Consider the following 20,709-nt stretch of genomic DNA (forward strand, 5'->3'; position numbering starts at 1 on the left):
TACATTGTAGATTTCATGCTGCTGATTCTGATCAACTAACTGCAGCTAACAGAAATGGAAAATTCATCAGACCACAATAAGGTTTTCCATCATTAGCTGCCCAGTGTTGGTGGATCTGTGTCTACTGAGGATTCACATGTCCATCCTCCTCGATGCTGAACAGTTGTGAAGACGAGTTAACTGAATTGGTAATTAATTAATCCCAAAGAAAATCCTCGTGCCAGATAATGCTGTGAAAAACAATGACATAACGCAAGAAATGCAGTACATAAAAAGTAGAAAAACAGTAATATACTAAGTATGATACAATATTGCAATAAAAGAAGTAAACTAAAGTAAGACTAGAATAGAAGAGTAAAGAGTTATACTGCCAAATATACTGAAGTAATAAGTAACATCACACATTATAAATTAATCAAATTACTGCACTTGAAAAATGAGATGAAAATGAAATACTGTACATTATCATTATTGAATTATTTTGCAATATTCAATTTTCTACATATACTAGAATAATTTATTTTATACTTATGGACTTATGTACGTGTGTAGAGTTTGTGCAGGCATGTTTCCACAGTTCGTATGTGGTCATGTGACTGCAGGGCGACGTCTGGTGAAACAGAGTCACGTGATTATTGCTGCTTCGTCTGATTGGTCAAAAACAGTCATGTGGTAGATCCACCGGGGCGTCTCTCCGGCAAAATAAAGCACATCTAATGTGGTAAATAAAAAAGTAACGAGTCAAGTGTAGCCCAGTGTAACAGAGTAAGAGTAGCGTTTCTTCTTCACAAATCTACTCAAGTAAAAGTAAAAAGTATGGCAGAGTAAAACTACTCTCAGAAGTACATTTTTTTCAAAACGTTACTCAAGTAAATGTAACAGAGTAAATGTAACTCGTTACTACCCACCTCTGCATTTTATCTAATATAAATCTCATCTTCTTTTTCTATATATCTTCATTTTCTCCCTTATGTCTTACCTAAAAACAGGGGTTGGGTCGGTGGTGCATTGGAATGGTTTCTCCCTGTTATTTTACTCATCCTTCCGTCCTTTTTTTCTTTCTTTCATGATGTATCTCCTTAGTATTTGTTGCTGCAGTGGTACATTTCTTTCCCCACAGGGATCATTAAAGCTTTATCTCGTTACCTGAACACCTACACTAACCTTCTCCTACTCCTCCTCCTCCTCTCCATCTCATCTCTCCCCAAACTCTCCCTGAAGTTTCTCTCCCCAGAGGCCCTTCTTTTTTTCAGCGTCTCCGTTGTGGTGTAAGCATTTTGTCCTCGGTGCCGGGAAAGCAGCAGAGACGGGCGGAGGGAGGAAGCTGCTGAGAGACTTATTAAAACACTCAGAGAAGACTTTGTTTTCAACTTTTCATCTTCCCCCTTTGAACTCTACCTCCGTTTGTTCGGTGAACGAGATTTTAGAGGTTTCAAGTGATAACTGGAGAGGGAAATAACAGGACGAGCATATCTGAGGGAAGGCCACGCGTTTTTTTTAAATTAATTTGGTATCAAAAAATATAATTGCAATTTCAATATATGTTTCATGTACGGAAACTGGAAGAACTTGTGAGTCTCAATCTGTTCTAACAAAGTCAGTCTATAATTTTTGTATTTATGTATTTTTTAGTCTTCAGTTTCCATCGGAGTAAACATTGAAAAACCTACTGATGTGGGATTTTTAGAGGTGCTGTTTGGCCACCCGTATGTCGGTGGTCTAATCTAACCCCACGGCAGAAACCAAATGAACATATTTAGTTCATTTGTTCATATTTAGCCCAGAGATAAGTTTAAGTTTTGTCTTTTTCAAGTATCAAATGTCTGTGTGTTCTTTACAATTCCTTTGGAGCCATTTCTCATACTTGTTCAAGTCCTGAAGAAGTACAATTATCCAATATTAATCGAAAAAAGTAAAATTCAAACCAAAGAAAACCAAACTTTGGGCTTCCTGGATAAGATACTGTAGAAGGAAGAATCTGGGACTAAAATAAGCTGGAGTTAAAGTGAGATTTGAAAACTGAAATAGACTAGGAGAGTTAGTGTTTAGGTTTCAGTGTTAGTGTTAGTGCAAATAACAGAATTAATCGACCTTGACGCTGTTCTTGATTGATCCTGTTCTGAAACATTTAAACTGCAACTCTACCAAATGTGATGCAACAGAAATGAAACACAACAAACGCTGCTTCCATTTTAGTCACAGTGGAACAATGCGGCCTTTTCCCCCTGCATGAGCCACGCTGGGCTTCCTTTTCAAAATGGACAGAATCAACACAAAGCGCCAGAGCAGAAAGGGTTAATCATCTCATGTCTCTCCAGATTTATCTTGTGACCTTTTAACAGGGCCTGAGACTTCGATTGGGAACCGTAGAACTTAACTATCTACACTTTTTTTGCTATTAACAGAACATATGTAGGGACTTGTAATGATTTTTTTTGCAGTGCTATAGTTAAAGGATCAAAGAATGCTGTCCATTGCATCAAAATATACCTGCTGAACATATTTTTTTTAGGTGAAAATGTGAACAAACATATTCTTTTAATGCAAATTTGTAGGAAAACAAGTCTGAGAAGAGCATCATCATCAGCATACATCATGCAAATGATGTAAGTTACAGTGCCCAATGAATGTGGTTAAATTTAAGTTGGCTTCACCTGTAAAGAAATCCATTTTTTGACCTTTATTTTCCATAAAACTATAAGTAAACAAACCCGCCGTACAGCAGCAGGAACCCCCCAGGGACCCCGGCAGACAGGGAACGAGGATAGAAGACTTGATTTGTTCGGTGCACTAAACTCTTTCTAGCTTTATCCCAGAGTGAAAGGACTCGGCAACACGCCTGATACTTTTTTGATGAAATCGTCATGTGGCTCATGCATTTTTGATTTGTTGATTTTGCCAGATCAATGCTATAGGAGACAAGAAGCACAGTGAAGAATCCTGATATGTTCAGTGAGGTGTCAGGCTGACATGGGGACAAACCGATGACATGATTTAACACATGATCTAATCAAAGAACATTTTTTAAAAGGTGTATAATTGTGTGCTGCTCTTCTAAAAACCCTCTGAAAGGCTTATGGCAGAGTTAAATACACAGACATCCCAAAAATTGCACTGTAACCTTCAACTATTTTTAAACTGGAGACATAACAGCACAAATCTTCATCATCACCTCCATGCCATCCAAAACTTGCTATGGAAATTAAGCGCGAAAGTGTGCAGTGTGCACCTTTTTCCATAATATCAGCACAAAATACAACGGAGACAGCGCTTTTGCCACACAAAAAAATCCAGCAGAATACACTGCAAACACGCCCCAGTTTACCCCGTTCTCAAACCGCAAGATTAGGTCAGGAAGAGCGGGCGTTTGGAGTGGCTGCTCCTCTGCTGGAGGGGTCGACGGGATGATTTGGTTTACAATGGCCAGCACGGCACGGCCCAATCCCTCATATCTTATTTTCCCAGGTGCTTCCAGTGCTGGAGCACAGGGGCCCTGCTTTGTATATCCCTGCAAGGCATCATGCTCGCTGCATGATGGAGGGTGGAGGATGCTCAGGGCCAGCGAGGCTCTTCAATTCCCCCGCGACAGCAGGAGTGAAGAGCAGGCTATACTGCTGCCTGGGCCTGCCTGGGTTCCCCGGGGAAAACATCCAGAGGGGGTATAGACGCAGCGGAGGAGAGGCGTGCAGGACTATTTATAGAGCAGGTAAAGAGGAGAGGTGAGGGGGAGAAAAGACAGTGAGGAAAAAGGAGGAGGGTTTAAAATAAAAAAAAGAGAGACTGAGGCGTCTGAAAGCAGATGACATAGTGTGATATCTGGCGCAGATCTGGGCTGAACAAAACACAACTTGGTTCTGCTGCTGCGAAAGCTAAGAAAAGTCTGGCCCAACTTATTGATCCACGGTGGGGAGAGTTCACGCAGAGGTTAGCCGTGTTGAACTGAGCAGAGAATAGTTGAGTCAAGACGACAGTGATATTTTATCAATACAGACTCCACTCGTGCCTCGGAGTCCACGGATCCTTGTGATGTTTCTCTACCAGCGCGGTTCTCACCCTGCCTTCCTCTTTAATAAATAAAATTACTTTTTATTCTTTATTTATCCGCTCCATCCACACGCCCCTCTGCTGTCAGCTCGTTTCAGGCCTCGCACAGGCAAGTACGTCTCTATTTTGCACTGATGCCCTTTAATCATTTTCATCATTTCAATGAGCTGACATTTTACATAAAGAGCTCTTATCATCCCTGGCTTATGCTTAATGATGAATGGCGATAATTACTGTCAGTCGGTGTGTCTAACGTGCCATGGCCACATCACTTCGCCTGCTCTGCCGGAGTGTTCACGCTTAAAGGGAGAAAAGACATAGCAGCACGCAGAGACGGTGAAAAAGTGGGGCGCATACTGCACAGTGCCGTATGTGGTCATGACTCCATTTTATTAAAAAAAAACCAACCTCCAGTAGCACATAAAGTGTAAGTGGTTCACTAGTTAGTTGGAGCAGTGCCTCCAGGCTGTGTAGTCAGGAAACATTTGTTGCAAGGTTAGAAGAAAAAACCTGAATATATGACACTACGCACTGACAGTTATTGATTATTTGTGCTGTAACTGCTTGACTTGGTGCATTTTTTATTTCCTGTCAGACTCTACAGCAGGTTATCTGGAGTTGAGGTAATCTGTCCATCATCACAGACTTCACTCTTTGACACTGTGTTCCTGTTATTGTTGCAGCTAAAACAGTTTGAGACACATTAGAGAGTCTTCAGAAAATGTAAGCCTAATGTGCCACCTCACCTCTATTACAGATGTCAAGACTAACATTCAGTCCAGCTGCCATTAATATTTACCCAGTGTGGATTATTGTGTAGCAGAAAGTAGTTCACAATGAATGCATTAGCCTGCTTCCTCCAGCTCTCTCTTTCCCTTTTTACACAGAAAAAACACAGAGCCCATTTGTTCAAGGAAATTACGGAGCCTTTTTTAAAATTGTGAAACATTGTAGTTCGGTTGGAAAGAGTGCAGGCAGACTATGAAGTCTGAAATCACTCAGGGAGACACTAACACCAGGACAGTGTGATGCTTTTTTTAAAGCAAATTATCAAATCATATCTGCAGTAAGTTGTTGCATGAATGAAATCCTTAAAACTCTTAAGAAAAAAATATTTTTTTTAATCCTGAGGGAAATTGTTGCACCAGATATTGTACAGAAATGAACAGAGTCTAAAAAGTAGAAAAGCAATAGCATATAATACAATACTAAAATCAAATAAGTGAGCTAAAATAAGGCTAGCATAGAACAGTATAGCGGAAAACAGTTTTTTTTACCCTGTTTATTTGTAGTTTTTATGTATTTTTATGTAATACACCGTGATTAGACTTATTTATTGTTTTATTATGAGCTTGTTATTTATGGTATTCATTGTGTTTTATCATTGTTTTTTCATGTTATTTTACCATCTTTTTCAATGTAGAAGAGTTTGAGTTGCATTTGCTGCATGAACTGTGCTCTAAAAATTAGCTCTATATTATTACTAACCACACACACACACACACACACACACACACACATATATAGTAGCATTTATGTTTAATATTGTATATGACCTCTTACAAATAAAATAACTACATATTTAAAAATGTTTTTTTTATTACAATGTCTAATTATTTGCGTTTAGAGGCAAATTTCTAAATAGCTTCCACTGCTGCAATATCCAGATGACAAGCTCCAGGCATATTCATCCCATTTGAGGTCATTTCTAGCAGCTCTCAGCCGTTCATTATGCACCGACCTCACTTGCTATGAACATACTAACTCAGATATTTTATAATAAACTGCAGGTCTTGGTAATATCTCTTCTCTGAGTTCTTCTCCAGTTCGCCTATTATCTTCTACACACAGTTTTTATTTAGTTATATTTCACATTATCACGTAACCTAAATTTCCACGAAGCAATACATGATTAAGTTTTCTCAACACTTTAATGCCCTCTGATAAGTGTTCACATGCACTTGTACTACTTTTTCCTTCCGTGTATATCTGCGGCCCAGTCAGGCTAAATTCCCGCTGCTGTGCGCCTGAATGAGCACAACACGATCCAGTGGCTCTGGGCATCATTATCATCGGCTGAAATAAAGCAGCCCAAGGACAGAAGCATCAGCAACAGGAGCCGAGGTGCACGACTCTGTATCAAAGCACAATTTCTTGTGCTGGATGTGACGACATGCTGCTGCGTTAATGTGTTTGTTTTCCCCGTAGGACGGTGCGTCAGAGTGTCAAAAGTTACGCTGCGGAGCTAACTGGAGCTAAGAAAAGTCACCAACGCTCTCTCAGCTCGAGGCCTCACAGGGATACACGGGCTTTGTTGTTAATCTAGTTTCAGCGTGAGCAGATGAACGCATTTATGCATTTAAAACGGGCCGCGTCTGAACACAAGACAGATGACGGCCGAGAACAGAGAGCAGAACGGGAGCGTTTGGACTCCCTGAGTCGGCAGAGCTGGGCGCTGAGTCGTTCCATTAAACATCAGTGGAGAAGATCTTAGTCTTCCTCCTCTGCTCAGACTCCACTGTTGCAGTTTGGATCGATGTTCTTATGTGTAAATCATTTTCTGGCATCGCTCCAGAATAAACCATGGGATAGTTTATCTTTGTCTGCTTTCTGTATTTTGTCTTGACCTCACCGCCTCGATTAGATATTCACGCAGTGATAAAACAGTGCTGGAAGAGAACAGACAGTAGAAAAAGCAGTCCAAAAACAGTAAAAACTACTATAAATTGCTCACAGGTGGCACAGTGCCTTGGCAGCTTCGAAAATTGTGCTGCAAAACTACCATATGAACCTGTTTTAGGGTGAACTTTGTGAGAACTTTGGTTGTAGGACTTCATATCAGGACAGCAGCTAGAAATATGCTGCATGTGTTGCTCCATGTTCTGGATGTATCTGAGGACGATGATGAATTTGCTGTAAAACAGTGCTGGAGGTCAGGACGGTCAAAGGTTCTTTTTAGGCTTCATTTACTGCACAAACATGCCTGTCCTCCGAACAAGGAGACGCTGTTTTTGACGTTCTTTTTTCCCACTAAATGCTGAGGTTACTTGAGCAAGAGGTAACTCGCAGGCCAGGCGCTGATGCAAGACATTGAAATAGACTTTTACAAACCTTTTGCTGAAATACCCTTCATTTGATTTATTCACTTTCTCCCGCTGCTCCCTTTTCTCTGCAATCTGTCTTTAAGTTAGACCTCATAAACGCTCCTGTTTCCTTTAGATTAACGCTCCACATTAATATCATCCCCACAGATGTAACTCGGTTAGCTCTGTGTGTGTGTGTGAGTGTGAGTGTGTGCATGTACACATATGTGCAACTTGCGTGTCTGGATTTTCATCACTTGAGAGATGAGTTATTTGCCCCCTACCTCCGCCTCCTCCCTTGCCAGATATTAATTGCATCAGGGCTGTGATAGATGGACAGATTACTGGGTGTAAAATGCATTCTTTCCTTATGGAAACAGGCCCTGGAGGAGATCCATCAGCCTGCATCACAGGTGCTTTGGCGTTCGCTACATCATACATGAGCATTTGGCCCTACCTGCCGCACTCACGGAGGGAATCTGTCCTCCTGCATGTCATGTGAATTCAAGACTGCATCTTTTTTCACCTGAACAAGCCAGTGTTTACCTGAAAAAGACTCTATTCTGATCCTCGTCCTTGTCTTTTTTTAGGGTCAACAAAGCAAAAACTTTGACACATTAACACTGGTAAACCAAACTGTTTTCCTACAAGGGTCCAGTGTATATTTTAAGACAAACAAGAACATGAGGAACATGATTTTGGCTGAATAATCAGTAACTAGAAAAGCAGTCAGAGAGCGCAGTACTCTGCCAAGGTTTTCCCCATATGGCAGTGTCAGAAATGCATCATTTTTTCTTTTTTTTAAAGGAATGCAGCATTTGTTTATTTATTAGTTATTGATGACCTTGCGCTGAGCACAGGCGTGTCTTATGCATGTATACATTATGTACGGTTCCAAATCACATGACCTAAATATGTAGAGAGTGGCAGGAATTGATGGGACTCAGAAACACCCCCACAATTTAATCAACTGTTCCTTGTATCATTTGTGATGGATTAGTTCTGAGAAGTCTGCAGTGGTGGATTTGTAGTAGGATCGCAATCATGTGATCATCAGCAGGCAGCTGACATAGTGTTCACTGGTTGTCATGGTTACAGTGATGCAGTGCTGCTATCTCACGATGATACAGAAATCTTTAACAAATCCGTGGATCCAGACTATAAGCCGCATCACTGGCAAAATCTAATCACTTGGTCCTTGTGTCATTTCTGACCTTCCCTGAAAATTTCATCCAAATCTGTTCATATAGTTTTGAGTAATGTTGCTAACAGACAGACAGCCAAAGCCACGCCGATCGCCACATAATTCTGCCGCGTTCCTTGGCAGAGTAAAATTAATCATGTGTGCTCCATGCTAACACTGACATACAATAATACTCCAAGAATAGCACGGTAAGCAACTTTTTCAGCATCAGAAAGTGGTTAGAAACATTAATACGAAAGTACAAAACAGCAAACATCTGTACAAGCTTTTACTGTTGTCACCTGGGATGTTCAGACTGCGGAGGACGTTACACATAAAAGTCTCCCGCTTTTTTTTAGCACGTTTATTTTTACGCAAGGATGCGACTGATTTAGCTTTTAAAATTAGCGGAGCATTGTGTTACCTTGTCAGAAAATCAGATACCAAAGGCAGTCACCATGAACTCTGTATTCTATGCGATCCCTCATGCAAATGTTTGATGACAAAGCCCAATAATTCATCAAGATAATGTGGTTTAATTCAAGGAGATACAGCAAGAAGCCAATCACGTTCTCCAGAGATTATAATGCAGAGCCAAGCGAACAAAGCGTGTGTCTTTGGGGTGTCAAGAAGAAAATCAAGCCACAAAATCAAGCCATAAAATCCAAAAGGAAATCATATAATAAGATGGCACGAATAAAAGAAATGGGACTTGTCATCATTAACAGCACATATTGGTTAGCAGAAGAGTCCCAAAACCTGTCGACAGAAATGAAGTGAAAAATTTGCGAGGAACATGATCATGATCTTCATGTTTTTGCCATTTTAGGCTGAATAATCAGTAGTTTTGGAGGCCATTTACTCTTTAAATAACTCAGTCAAGCAACATCAATTGCTAAGTTTTACAAGTACGCATTCAGAAATCATGTAAAATACATTTTTCTGTCATATAGTCATCACTAGATAAAGTTACAAGCACACTTTTTCCCTTCATTTCAGGTGATCTGACTGCTAGCGATTTAAATAGGAAACAGCATCAACATATACTTCCAGCTGTACTTCTCTAATCTTGAAATGTTTCACCGTGATGCAGCACCACAGCAGCGCAAATAGAAAAGAACAATAAAGTCGGCAAACAGGCTCAGTAATGCAGGTTACGAAGCAATATCTCTCAAGTTCACTAATATTAGAAACTTTAAGCTCCCAGTCAGACCAAACCAATGCAGGCTGAAGCAGCAAAATGCCTGAATGTATTGAATACAGTTGCATTTTCTGTTTATGATTCTATCATTTAATTTGTAGGAAAGTAACTGTAGCTTGGAGCAGTGTGGCTTTAACCCTTAAAAACAGTCACAAGACTCTGTAAATCGAATGGTTTGAATCAAATCTGACAATCTAGACGCTGTTTTAAAGGCGCAAAGAGAGTCCGATGAACCATTTTAAGACACCAACACCACAGTTACAACAGGTTCAAGTTTTAATAATAAGCTGAGTACAAAAGATAACAATAGTTCACCTTTTCTCTAGTCTATAGGGACACATACTTGATTAATCACCATGTGCTGTTTTCAGTGGAAGAGTTGAACAAGGAACATTTTTAGTAAAAAAGGGTATAAAGTTATCTCACTTTTACTTGTGGGGAAATTTTTGGAGCAGTTCATCATTCCTAGCTCATATTAGAAATAACAGTGCTGATTGTTTTAGTAATTTTGATTATTTATAAAAGTAGAAAAGCAACTTGGATGTAGCAGAATGTGTTGATATGCACAATGTCAACACTGCAGGTACAAAAATTGAAAAAAAAAATCCATTTCTCTGCTAGACTTTTCAAAGGAGTAAGGAATGGTTCCATACAAGGACAAAGGTGACCCAAAAGTTGAGCCTCGGATTGGATCGATGTGAGTTTAATCTGTGGCGGTCATGTTCATTGCCACATCTTTCCAGGAAACACTATTTTCCAGAATCACAGCATCTAATCCTCGTACTTTTAATTAATTAAACTAAAGTCCATCAAAATAGCGTTGTGAGTCATTCTTTTGCGAATCATATAAAAGGGTTAGGGTTAGGGTTAGGGTTAGGGTTAGACAGACAATCAGATCAGTCTATGCACCTAAAATCATTGATCTGAAAGACAAAAAACAGCAGTCCATTTTACCATTTGGTTTAGAGGACTTAAATCCATCCATCCTCTGAGCTGGCTGGTCTTTGAGCCGCTGCGACTCACAGGAAACGTGGTTTTCACAAAGTGAGTCAAGCACAAACTTTGAGTTTGACCTTATTAGTCGGATGGCTCTTTGTTGCCGCAATTGGAACAGGTTGGCAGGTTTGCCAGCGTTTATCAGAGCATATTAGACCTTCGCTGGGCTTCTATTAAACTTAATGAACATTTAAATCCTTTAATGGATTGGAGGGAATTGAGAGCGGCAAATTATCAGGTAGACACTCTCCGCTGGTGTTGATAAAGACACCCGCCGATTGAACTTGAAGAGACGCATTTGAGACAGCAGCCTCCCCCTTCTTTGCCTTTATTCAGCCCACTTTGTTCTCTCTCCGTGACCGTCCCTCCTTTCTCCCTCTTTTTTCCTGTGCATCCCTCTATCACACAGCCTCTCTTTTGTTTCTGAGACACCCTGTGTTCCTCTGTAACAGAGGAAAGTCGGCTGCTGCTGCAGAGCTCGATCGCCGCCATTCATCAGTCGTCATGAAGGGAACATCATACAGATCTCTCTCCAGGAGGGATGTGCTAACACAACCACAACACCAGGCCATTACCGAGCTGCCAAGCATCGCCTGCAACCGTCTCTCGCTCTTTTTGCTCTACCCTTTATCCAGCCCAGCGAGGGATCTTCCACATGCTAGCAAAAGCAGAGAAACATGAACGAACCCACAACACGGCTGTGATCACAGAGCAGAGCCGGGGCAGCTGAACTCTGATCGGTCCAGCGTCAGGTCCGGCTAAAGGGTGGAAAGTTCTCAGGAGAGGTCCCTGCTTTGTGAGGCCTGCTTCAGCTCGACTCAGGAGGACCGGTGGAGCTGAATTGATCTGGTAGCTCCTATATTTCTGTCGACAGCCAGCTAACAAGGCTGATGTCTCAATAAAGACCAGTGCCTGGGGAAGAAAAGGTGGAGGGGGGGAAGGGGAGCTGTTCCTGCAGACAGCAAACCTGTGTTAAGACAAACCAGCAGACAGAAGGAGGGAAAGGTTCATGCCCTCTCTGGTTTTTTAATGCGCTCCCACATACATGCTCAGCCCCTGAAGGATGACACCGAAAACTGGTACTATTGAGGCAACACTGAGATCCAGAGCTCTGGAAAAAGACCATTCTGACAGTTTTCAACGTGATGCATCAAAGTAAGCCATTTGCAATCAATAAAACTCATTATTTTACAGTGAGATCTAGCTATAATAGAGCTCTATGGACTTTTCCCACAAACCCCTTGTGCTCTTCTATTCACCACTGACCGCAGCCCTAGAGCTCAAGTCATTTAGCAAAACAAACAGAAGAAGGAGACGCGAATGTTTGTGTAAAAGATGCACACTAACGGACTGACTGATCGATGAGGCCGCTGATCTATTTTTGATGCGTGAGACTTGAGCACATAGTTGGGCAGCTCTGTGCGGTGAGGAGGTGGAAACAGGCATCAATAAAGAGGCGTTAGGAGCTGAAATATGAGGCACGGTGGAGGAAAACATCTTTCCCTGTCAGCGGGACTGTTCAAGTGTGCTTGAACGGGACATAGGCGGCTTCAGCGTTTAGTTTAATGGCTTAGATGCTTCTCTCGATGCTGTAATCTTCCCCTCCAGGCTAATAATGATGACAAGTCCGTGGGATGTTGCTAAACGTGCGGCAGGTTCTCCATTGATTGAGAAGTAATCAATGCAAATGACAGCATCTGACCCGACTCCAGCTGCGATCAAAATCAAAAAAGGCAAAAACTTGTCTTTGCCCTTTATTGCACCGTGAGAAGCTCCCAGCAGCTTTCTCTTTCTACCTCTCTGTTGCTTCCAAACAATGTGTTCAAATCCAAGAAATATTGCAAGAAATAATCTCTGCTGCTGCTTATTGTTCCCTGCTTCCGACTCTCCTTCCCCCCATTGGTCCTCCTGCAGCAGAGGTATGTGGTAATAATCATCCACCTACAGTTTGCTCATTAGCAGCGAGTCCTGCTCACCGCATGGGTCTTTTCATGTTTCTCCGTACTGACAACAACCTGAAGGAACGCTCTCTGCTCGCACTGGGAACGCGACGGTGTGAATCGGCGTGCAGGAGTTGAATCGGGGATGGCGTTCGCAGACAGGAGGGGGGAGCTCAGGGAATCCACCATCTCCGTACAGGGAAGTGATTCACTCGCAACAAATGTGGGAGCTGCAGCGAGACGGGTCTGCATTTGTTGCTTGCTTTTGTGGGAGTCTGTTTCATCCACGCTGCCTTTTCAGAAGGCAGATTCAAATACCGATGACGAGTATTTTGTGCATGAATGTGTAGAAAAATAGGAATAAAACTCTCCCACCCAACTGAAGTCACTCTCTAGAAGCATCAGAGAATCCTCCACTCTCCTTATTCAAGCAACTCATGATCCCCTTTTCTTTATGCTCCTTTCCTCACTTTATTTTATTTATTTTTTGCATTCTTGCCTACTTTGTAAAGTGTCTTTGAGTGTCTTGAAAAGAGCTTTATAACTATTTTGTACCATTGTTATTAAAAAATAAATAAATCTGCAATAACATTTAAAAATTTCTCATCCTGAGCTGAGCCAGATTTTAAAAATTCTGTTTAAAAACCACACACACACACACACACGCACACACACACACGCACACACACACACGCACACACACACACACATATTTATGCATCTAGACATACAGTATATATGTATCTGTACTATCAATATTTCACCATTACATGTCATAATAAATAAATTTGAGGGGAAAAAAATCGCAGATGTTTCCAACATTAACTTTTTGGAGAGTTGTGATCATATCATCATTAGGAATCTAAAAAGAAATTTAAAAATTTGAAAAAAGATTTTTTTGAAGAATCGTGATTATATCAAGTATGTAAAAGAAAAATATTTAGAAAAAAACTGATTAAATCATTATTAATACTGTAATGAAATAGATAAAATATTATTTGATTATTTAAAATGTACAAAATTAATTTCCCTTATTTTTTAATGGACTTTTAAATATTTTAACCATTTTGTCTTTTGTTTATGGGATGTTTTTAATAGTTTATAGTAAAGAATAACAGGAAAATTAACAAAAAAGGACAGATTGTTCCTGGGTGACTGTGGTACGTGGTTCATTTTAGTAAAATCTGATGCAAAGTTTATTTATTTTTCATTTTTTAAATTAAACTAAAACCATTTAGTGTTCCTTGGTGGACTGAGATATTGACATCAGCAATGTAAACCATTTATAAATGTGCTAGGATATTACAAAAATGTAAAATTGGCATGTGAAAAGTTTTGGCGATACAGAGCTTTAATAGGAATTTTTTTTTATTTCCATTTTCTCCTATTGAAGAAGTGTGCAGACATATAACAATATGTCAGAATATTATTTTCTTTCCTTTTGTTTCCACCTCACTATACATCCATTCACACGTATACTGTAGGTACTCACACACACAGACAACACAAATAAATAAACAAATATGTGTGTTTGAAGGACACTGGAGTCATGATGGTTAGAATACATTCAAAGCCTCATTATGTGAGTTAAGAGTCACATTCAGCCTTGTAGAAACACTTCTGGTCATTTGTATGGATCGGCAAGAGATAAAAATGACTGCAAACGTGAACCGTGAAGGAAAACAAAATGGCTGGCGATGGCTGCTGCTCGTACATCCAATATACATACAAAAAACTGGCTCCGTCTCGTGTGAGTGCTCCTGAGCGTCAGCGAGGCTCTGCATGGCTGCCTGAGCGGTTCAATACCTGTTCTTCCACCAATTTAATTTCAGACTCTTCATTCATTCCAAAGGTTATCTCTTCCATGTACATGTAATATTTGTAATTGCCCTCGAGTCAGACGGCAGCCGAACCAAAGCGGAGGAGAGATGAAATTTTTCATGCAAGGATGATTTTTTATTTTTTTTTAAAAGAGCAACAGAACAATAAGAAAGCGGCCAAAAAGTAATGATAAAAAAGTAGGGGATTAATTAAAATTTTGCCCTTAATCATGTCCAAAACAGAATCAAACTAGTTGCTCTTCTTTACAGCATCTTGAAAATTTAATTTACTGACTTTATTTAGATAAATTCCAATAAGGAAAAATATGAATTTGACTTTCCGTTTAATTTAAATGAAAAATATTTAAAGTAAATCCCTAATGTATACCATATGAATTAGCAGCCATCTGGAGACTTGTTTTAATGGAGTGGAAACACTGGGTGAACTGGTGGCAGAACTGATAAACAAATCAGTCGATTCCTTCACATTAATGGAAATGTTGTGAGAACAATGGACTGCTGGAGGCCGAGATAAAGACTTAATACCTCTATCGCAACTTTCCAACAAGCTGGTTAACAATTGTAGTTGTACATTTCAAGCAACATGATTTGTGAAAGTATTTCTTTGCTGGAATGCCATTTTTTAAAAAGAATTTGATTTCGTGTGCAAATTTAGCGCTATTTCCAGGCATGAATGACAGCATTTTCTTCATGACAAGAAACTTTCTGTGGCTGAAAAATGACTAAAGGGACTTGGTTGAAGAATTAGGACCTGTGTTCTATTAAATAAATGCAAAATCACATCAACTTCAGCCTTTTCGCATATTTTGAATTGAATGCTTTAAGTTTTGTCTAAATCTAACATTTACTACAAGAAATGACGACACCGTGTTGATTTCAATGGTTTTCGAGGCCAAAATTTAGTTTTATGTGCGATCGAGTCAAGTTCATGCTTTGTGCAAACACTTTAGGATGAGTGACGGGCAGCAAAAGAGGGTCATATTTTTAAAAAACCAGACTTTTCAACACGAGCTTTCGAATTTACATTCATGGGCAGTTTCTGGGACTGTGAGCGAAAGATGGGAACACTTGACACGGAGGTCAACGAGCTAAAGATCCAGTTCACCAAGAACGGCGATGGAAAGAAAGGGAAATATGATGTGACGTGCAGGTAGAACAGGATCTTAATGGCGGCCGGACTAGACAGGGCAGCGGGTGTCAGTGGCGTTTCCTCCACTTCCTCCTAATCTGACCTGAGGCGGCCCCGACGCTGCCTCCCCGACTTTCTACAGCTTAACACGGGATAAATGGCTGCCCTCACCTCTCCACCTCTGGGCTGATCCCACCTGGACCAAAGCGCTGATCTCTCCCCTTATTCCCTCCACTATCTTTTCTTCTTCTTGAGGTTGTTTTTTTTTTATTTCTCACCCTGCAGCAGTGAAAGCTTGCCCTTGGGGGTGAAGAAGAGGCCCTAGGAGTTGAGTTGCTGCTGTCACTCAGCCTACCGAGGCCAGACCTATGTCAAGGACCCTGTCACAACACGCAAACATAAAGAAAGGCACCAGGGGAGTTTGCGGGGTGCACGAGCGGCATTAGTTGAACAAGTGACAACAACAGTTTTCACGTCTCGGGGCGGAAAACACGAAGGACGGGAGGATGGACGTAAACAAACCCAGACTGGGGGTTTGGGGAGATGAGTGAACTGAAAGGCAGCTTTCACAACTCGTGCTCACCTCAGATAACACAACGGGGGGGAAAGAGACACTTTCACGTCACCACCTCGCGGCCGAAACATGCGCTATTACTGCAGCTTGACACGCAACCGGGGCAAATATATGAGCAATGTCAGGATGAGTTCATGCACGGACATCCCACGGATTTCCTCGAGTTGTGCTGCACAGCAAACTTTGATGTCACGCTTTTGGGTTCAAGTGGGGCTCATTGTCACATGTGTGAAGTTAATCCCCCCCGCTGTCAGAGAATATGCATTATTTAACCTTTTTTTCTTCTTCTTCTTCTTTCAAACGAGCACGCAAAACACTCCTTACCTTCGTTGCTGTTAGTTCCCGCCGTGCCCACAGCCTGTAGTGATATAGTCCATAGCAGCATCGCAGCCAGCCCCGGATCTGAAGCCATGGTGTTCTCCCTCTGCCTCCCTCTCCCCTCTCTCCTCTCTCTTTACTCCCTCGCCCTCACTCTCCCTCTCTGCCTCTCGCTGCCTCCCTCCCTCCCTCTCGCTCTCTCTCTCTCTCTCTCTCTCCTCTCCTTCCTCCTCTTCTTCTTGTCTCCCAGGGTTGAGGAGAGAGCGGGGAGGAGGAGAGAGTGTGTGTGAATGAGTGTGAGGGCTGCGAGCTCATTGGGTTGGAGTTGGAGCTGCCTCTGAGGCTCGCTTCAGTCTGCCGGCTTCCTCACACAGACACACACACACACACACACACACACGCAGGCATAGACTTTCAGGAGAGGGAGGGACCAGCGCGTCCGTCAAAGCCGCGGCAGCCAATTAGAGCGCGGGATGGCACGCTAAACGCTCTCTCGGTCGCCACACCTTCCTGTCCTACCTGCCCGGCCAACTCTCACTTTCTGTTTATCTCTGTGGGTCACGAGCTGGCACGCTGCACTCCACACCCCCTCAACTCCACCCCACCTCGCTCTCTCTCTCTGTTATTTACCCTCATTTGTCATTGGCTCGCCTCCCCTTCAACACACACACACACACACACACACACACACACACAAACACACACACACAGACTCTCACCTACCCAGTGGCAAATATCTGACTGATGGGATGAACTGAAAACAGCAGCGTGTCTGCGAGGCCCAAGGACAATGATCGGTTATCGATCTTCCTTATTGCATTCATAAAGCTATTATCTACACTACGTCCAGGTGCAGCAGAGTGCGACCTCACATGCTTAAATATGCACTCACCGGCCACTTTATTAGGTACAATTTGCATTAGTTCTTTGTGGCATCGATTCAACGAGGTGCTGGAGGCATTCCTCAGAGATTTTGGTCCATATTGACATGATAGCATCAAGGCATTGCTGTAGAATCTTTCACCACATCCCCATGGTGTTCTATTGGATTGAGATCTGGTGACTGTGGAGGCCACTGGAGTACAGTGAACTCATTTTCAAGAAACCAGTTTGAGATGATTTGAGCTTTGTGACATGGAGCACTATTCTGCCAGAAGCAGCCATCAGAAGATGGTTCATATATGTTAACTGTAATTTTGCATACATTTGGCACATACCATAAATCATCATATACCATAAATATGCATACTTACTGGCCATTTGATTGGATGCACATTGCCAGTACCACTGTGGACCCCTCTTTTGCCTTCAGAGCTGTTTGAATTCTTTGTATTATAGATTCAACAAGATGCTGAAAACATTCTTTAGAGATTTTGGTCCAATTTACATTATAGCATTACAGTTGCTGAAGTGCTCTATTGGATTGAGGTCTGGTGACTGTGGAGGCCACTGGAGTACAGTGAACTCATTATGTTCAAGAAACCAGTTTGAGATGATCTGAGCTTTGTGACATGGAGCATTATCCTGCTGGAAGTAGCATCAGAAGATGTTCCACTGTGGTCATAAAGGGATGGACATGGTTGGCAACAATACTCAGGTAGGCTGTGGCATTTAAATGATGCTTAATTGATGCTAAGGAGGTCAAAGTGTGGCAAGAAAATATCCTCCACACCATTACACCACCACCAGCCTGAACCGTTGATATAAGGCATGCTGTTTACGCCAAATTCTGACCATCTGAATGTTGCAGCTGAAGTGGAGGCTCATCAGACCAAGCAATGTTTTTCCAATCTTCTATTGTCCAATTTTGGTACAATTTGTAGCCTCAGTTTCCTGTTTTTAGCTGACAGGAGTGGAACCCAATATGCTTCTATCATCTCAAACCAGTCTGACTATTCTCCTCTGACTTCTGGTATCAACAAGACAAGAAAACTGCTGCTATCTGGATATTTTCTGTTTTTCACACCATTCTCTGTAAACCTTAGAGATGGTTGTGTGTAAAATCCTAGGCGATCAGTTGTTTCTGAAACAAACCAAGTTTCCAAGATCAAAGTCACTTAAATCCCCTTTCTTCTCCACTCTGATGCTCAGTTTCAACTTCAGCAAGTTGTCTTGACCACGTCTACCAGTCTAAATGCATTGAATACCTGCCATGTGATTGGCTGATTAGATATTTGCGTTAACGAGCAGTTGAACAGGTGTACCTAATTAAGTGGCCAGTGAGTGTACACATGTATGTGTATGCATCATTGTTACTTAAGGATTTATTGATTTGCATGATAGTGGGAACGATCACAGCAGCTGTCCTGTTACATCTTCACAGATCGCTGAAGGAAACCTCAGTTGTCTGTTTGGTTCACAAAACTGACAGAAAATGAGATTCTTAGTCACTCCGCCAAAATCTGTTTACACACATTTGTATTCATGAAGTAAGACGAATGCTAAGTGATGTAAAACTAATACTGCAGAAGAAACAATCCCAACTCAAGGTCAGTTTATAAAATCCAGGGTCTGTTGTGTTCATGAAAATCATGTGATCTAATTAAAAGGTCAAGACCAGCTACTAAATAGACCTTGAGGTGAGACTGTCAACATTGTACTTTTATACAGTTGAAGGACTCATCATGAAAACTAGCATCAGGCCAAAATCTATGTTTCTTATTATAAAATCATTGCCACTAATACTGCTTCTGCTTCAAGTAGTACTGATCATGCTTTGTACTTGGTTTGATATGTTTTATTATATTAGCCCAAGAAATAGTCATAAGTGTGCTTCAATGCTTTGGCACACTTAACTAGAAAATTTCAATTAAGACCACTGTTACCTGGGAGAGAATTATTTAGAAGTTCAACATTGTCAGCTGGAAAGAGGACAAAAATGGGTACATTTGCATGTATAAATGGTTGGAGTAGCAATTGTGAGAAGACAAGGTCAATGACTCTTTAAAAAAAAAGAGATAATAAAACATGAATTTTGATGAATAACATCCAAAGCCTTGTGACCAGTTTAAACTTTGAATGAAGTTTCTACTATAAAGTCTGCCAGAGCTACAGGGTTCCAAAGATGGCTGAGATTTGATAGTTGTCAGGCCGCCTTCCCATTCATTTCAATGGGGATTTCCAATGCAGTTTTTTCCGAATTTCATAGAAAATGTACCATTAATCACTACCAAATGTCATAGTGCACCATTGCTGATGAAGCCGCACATTTTTGATATTTAATTTGTATGACTTTTCTGAAATCTACTGGATGAGCTAGATACCAGAAATCGTGTTGGAAGAATCTATAATAAGAATAAGCCAGAGGAATAACAACAACTGACTAACTTCAATGCTTAAGCATTGGCACATTTAATAGTAATTAGAATAACAATAGCTAACGCTACTAATAATGCTTACATCCATAACTTTTAATGTTACAGTAATTTTAATCATGTTTAATTCGTTTTACTAATACTACTACCACTATAACTACTATCATCAACAATAACACCAATACTAATATTAACAACTAATGCTACTAATACTACTTACGTCCACAACTTTTAATATTACAGTAATTTTACTCATGTGAAATACTTTTTACTGGTAGGAGTACTGCTATAACTACTACCATCATCAACAAAAGCAACAACAACATTAAACACAATAACAACTAATGGTACCAATACTACTTACTTCCACACCTTTTAATAGTAAAGTCATTTTACTCATGTACAATTGTTTTTACTAGAATTATTACCATTACAACTATCATCATCACTGCCACCACCACAATCATCAACAACAATTATGCTAATCATCATAACAACTAATGCTACTAATACTACTTACTTGCACAACTTATATTACAGTAATTTTAATCGTGTGCAACTTATTTTACTAGGACTGTTACCACGTAACTAATATCATTATCATAATTAACAACAACTACAATTATGCTAATCATCATAACAAAAACTACTGCTACTAATACAACTTGCTTTGACAACTTTTAATATGACAGTAATTTAATGTGTCATTCTTTTAACTGGTACTATTACAGCTATAACTACTATCATCACCATGATCATTATCATTATCATCAGCAACAATTAATCATCAGAATAACAACTACAATAACAACTACAAACAATACTACACACTTCCACAACATTTAATATTACAGTCATTTTAATCTTGTGCAATTGTTTGAACTAGTACTGTTCCCACATAACTACTATCCTTATTATAACTGACAACAACGAGATATTATTAAGATGACTCTCTTTATTTCAAGTGACTAATAATAATAACATTTATACATTATACTAGTACTACTACAACTAATGATAACAATAGTGGTATTTGTACTTAGTTTTTAAAATACAGTTTGCTTCAACAGTCATTAAAGTGCAAGT

General features: G+C 40.5%; 1 protein-coding gene across 4 annotated transcripts in view; it reads right to left on the bottom strand.

Moving 5' to 3' along the window:
* The window catches only part of epha8 (eph receptor A8), a 142,402-nt gene extending 125,729 nt beyond the window's left edge, over positions 1-16,673 (bottom strand). For 2 of the 4 annotated variants that reach the window (XM_035958054.2, XM_035958053.2), the window contains exon 1: positions 16,316-16,673. In XM_035958054.2, coding sequence (XP_035813947.2) covers positions 16,316-16,403 — 88 coding nt within the window. In that variant the 5' untranslated portion in view covers positions 16,404-16,673. The remainder of the gene's footprint in view (positions 1-16,315) is intronic. The other 2 variants (XM_023292065.3, XM_023292064.3) reach the window with 1 other exon arrangement.
* Between the last annotated feature and the right edge of the window lie 4,036 nt (positions 16,674-20,709).

This window comes from Amphiprion ocellaris, chromosome 5 (assembly GCF_022539595.1).
Source record: "Amphiprion ocellaris isolate individual 3 ecotype Okinawa chromosome 5, ASM2253959v1, whole genome shotgun sequence".
In the NCBI taxonomy this organism is placed as follows: domain Eukaryota; kingdom Metazoa; phylum Chordata; class Actinopteri; family Pomacentridae; genus Amphiprion; species Amphiprion ocellaris.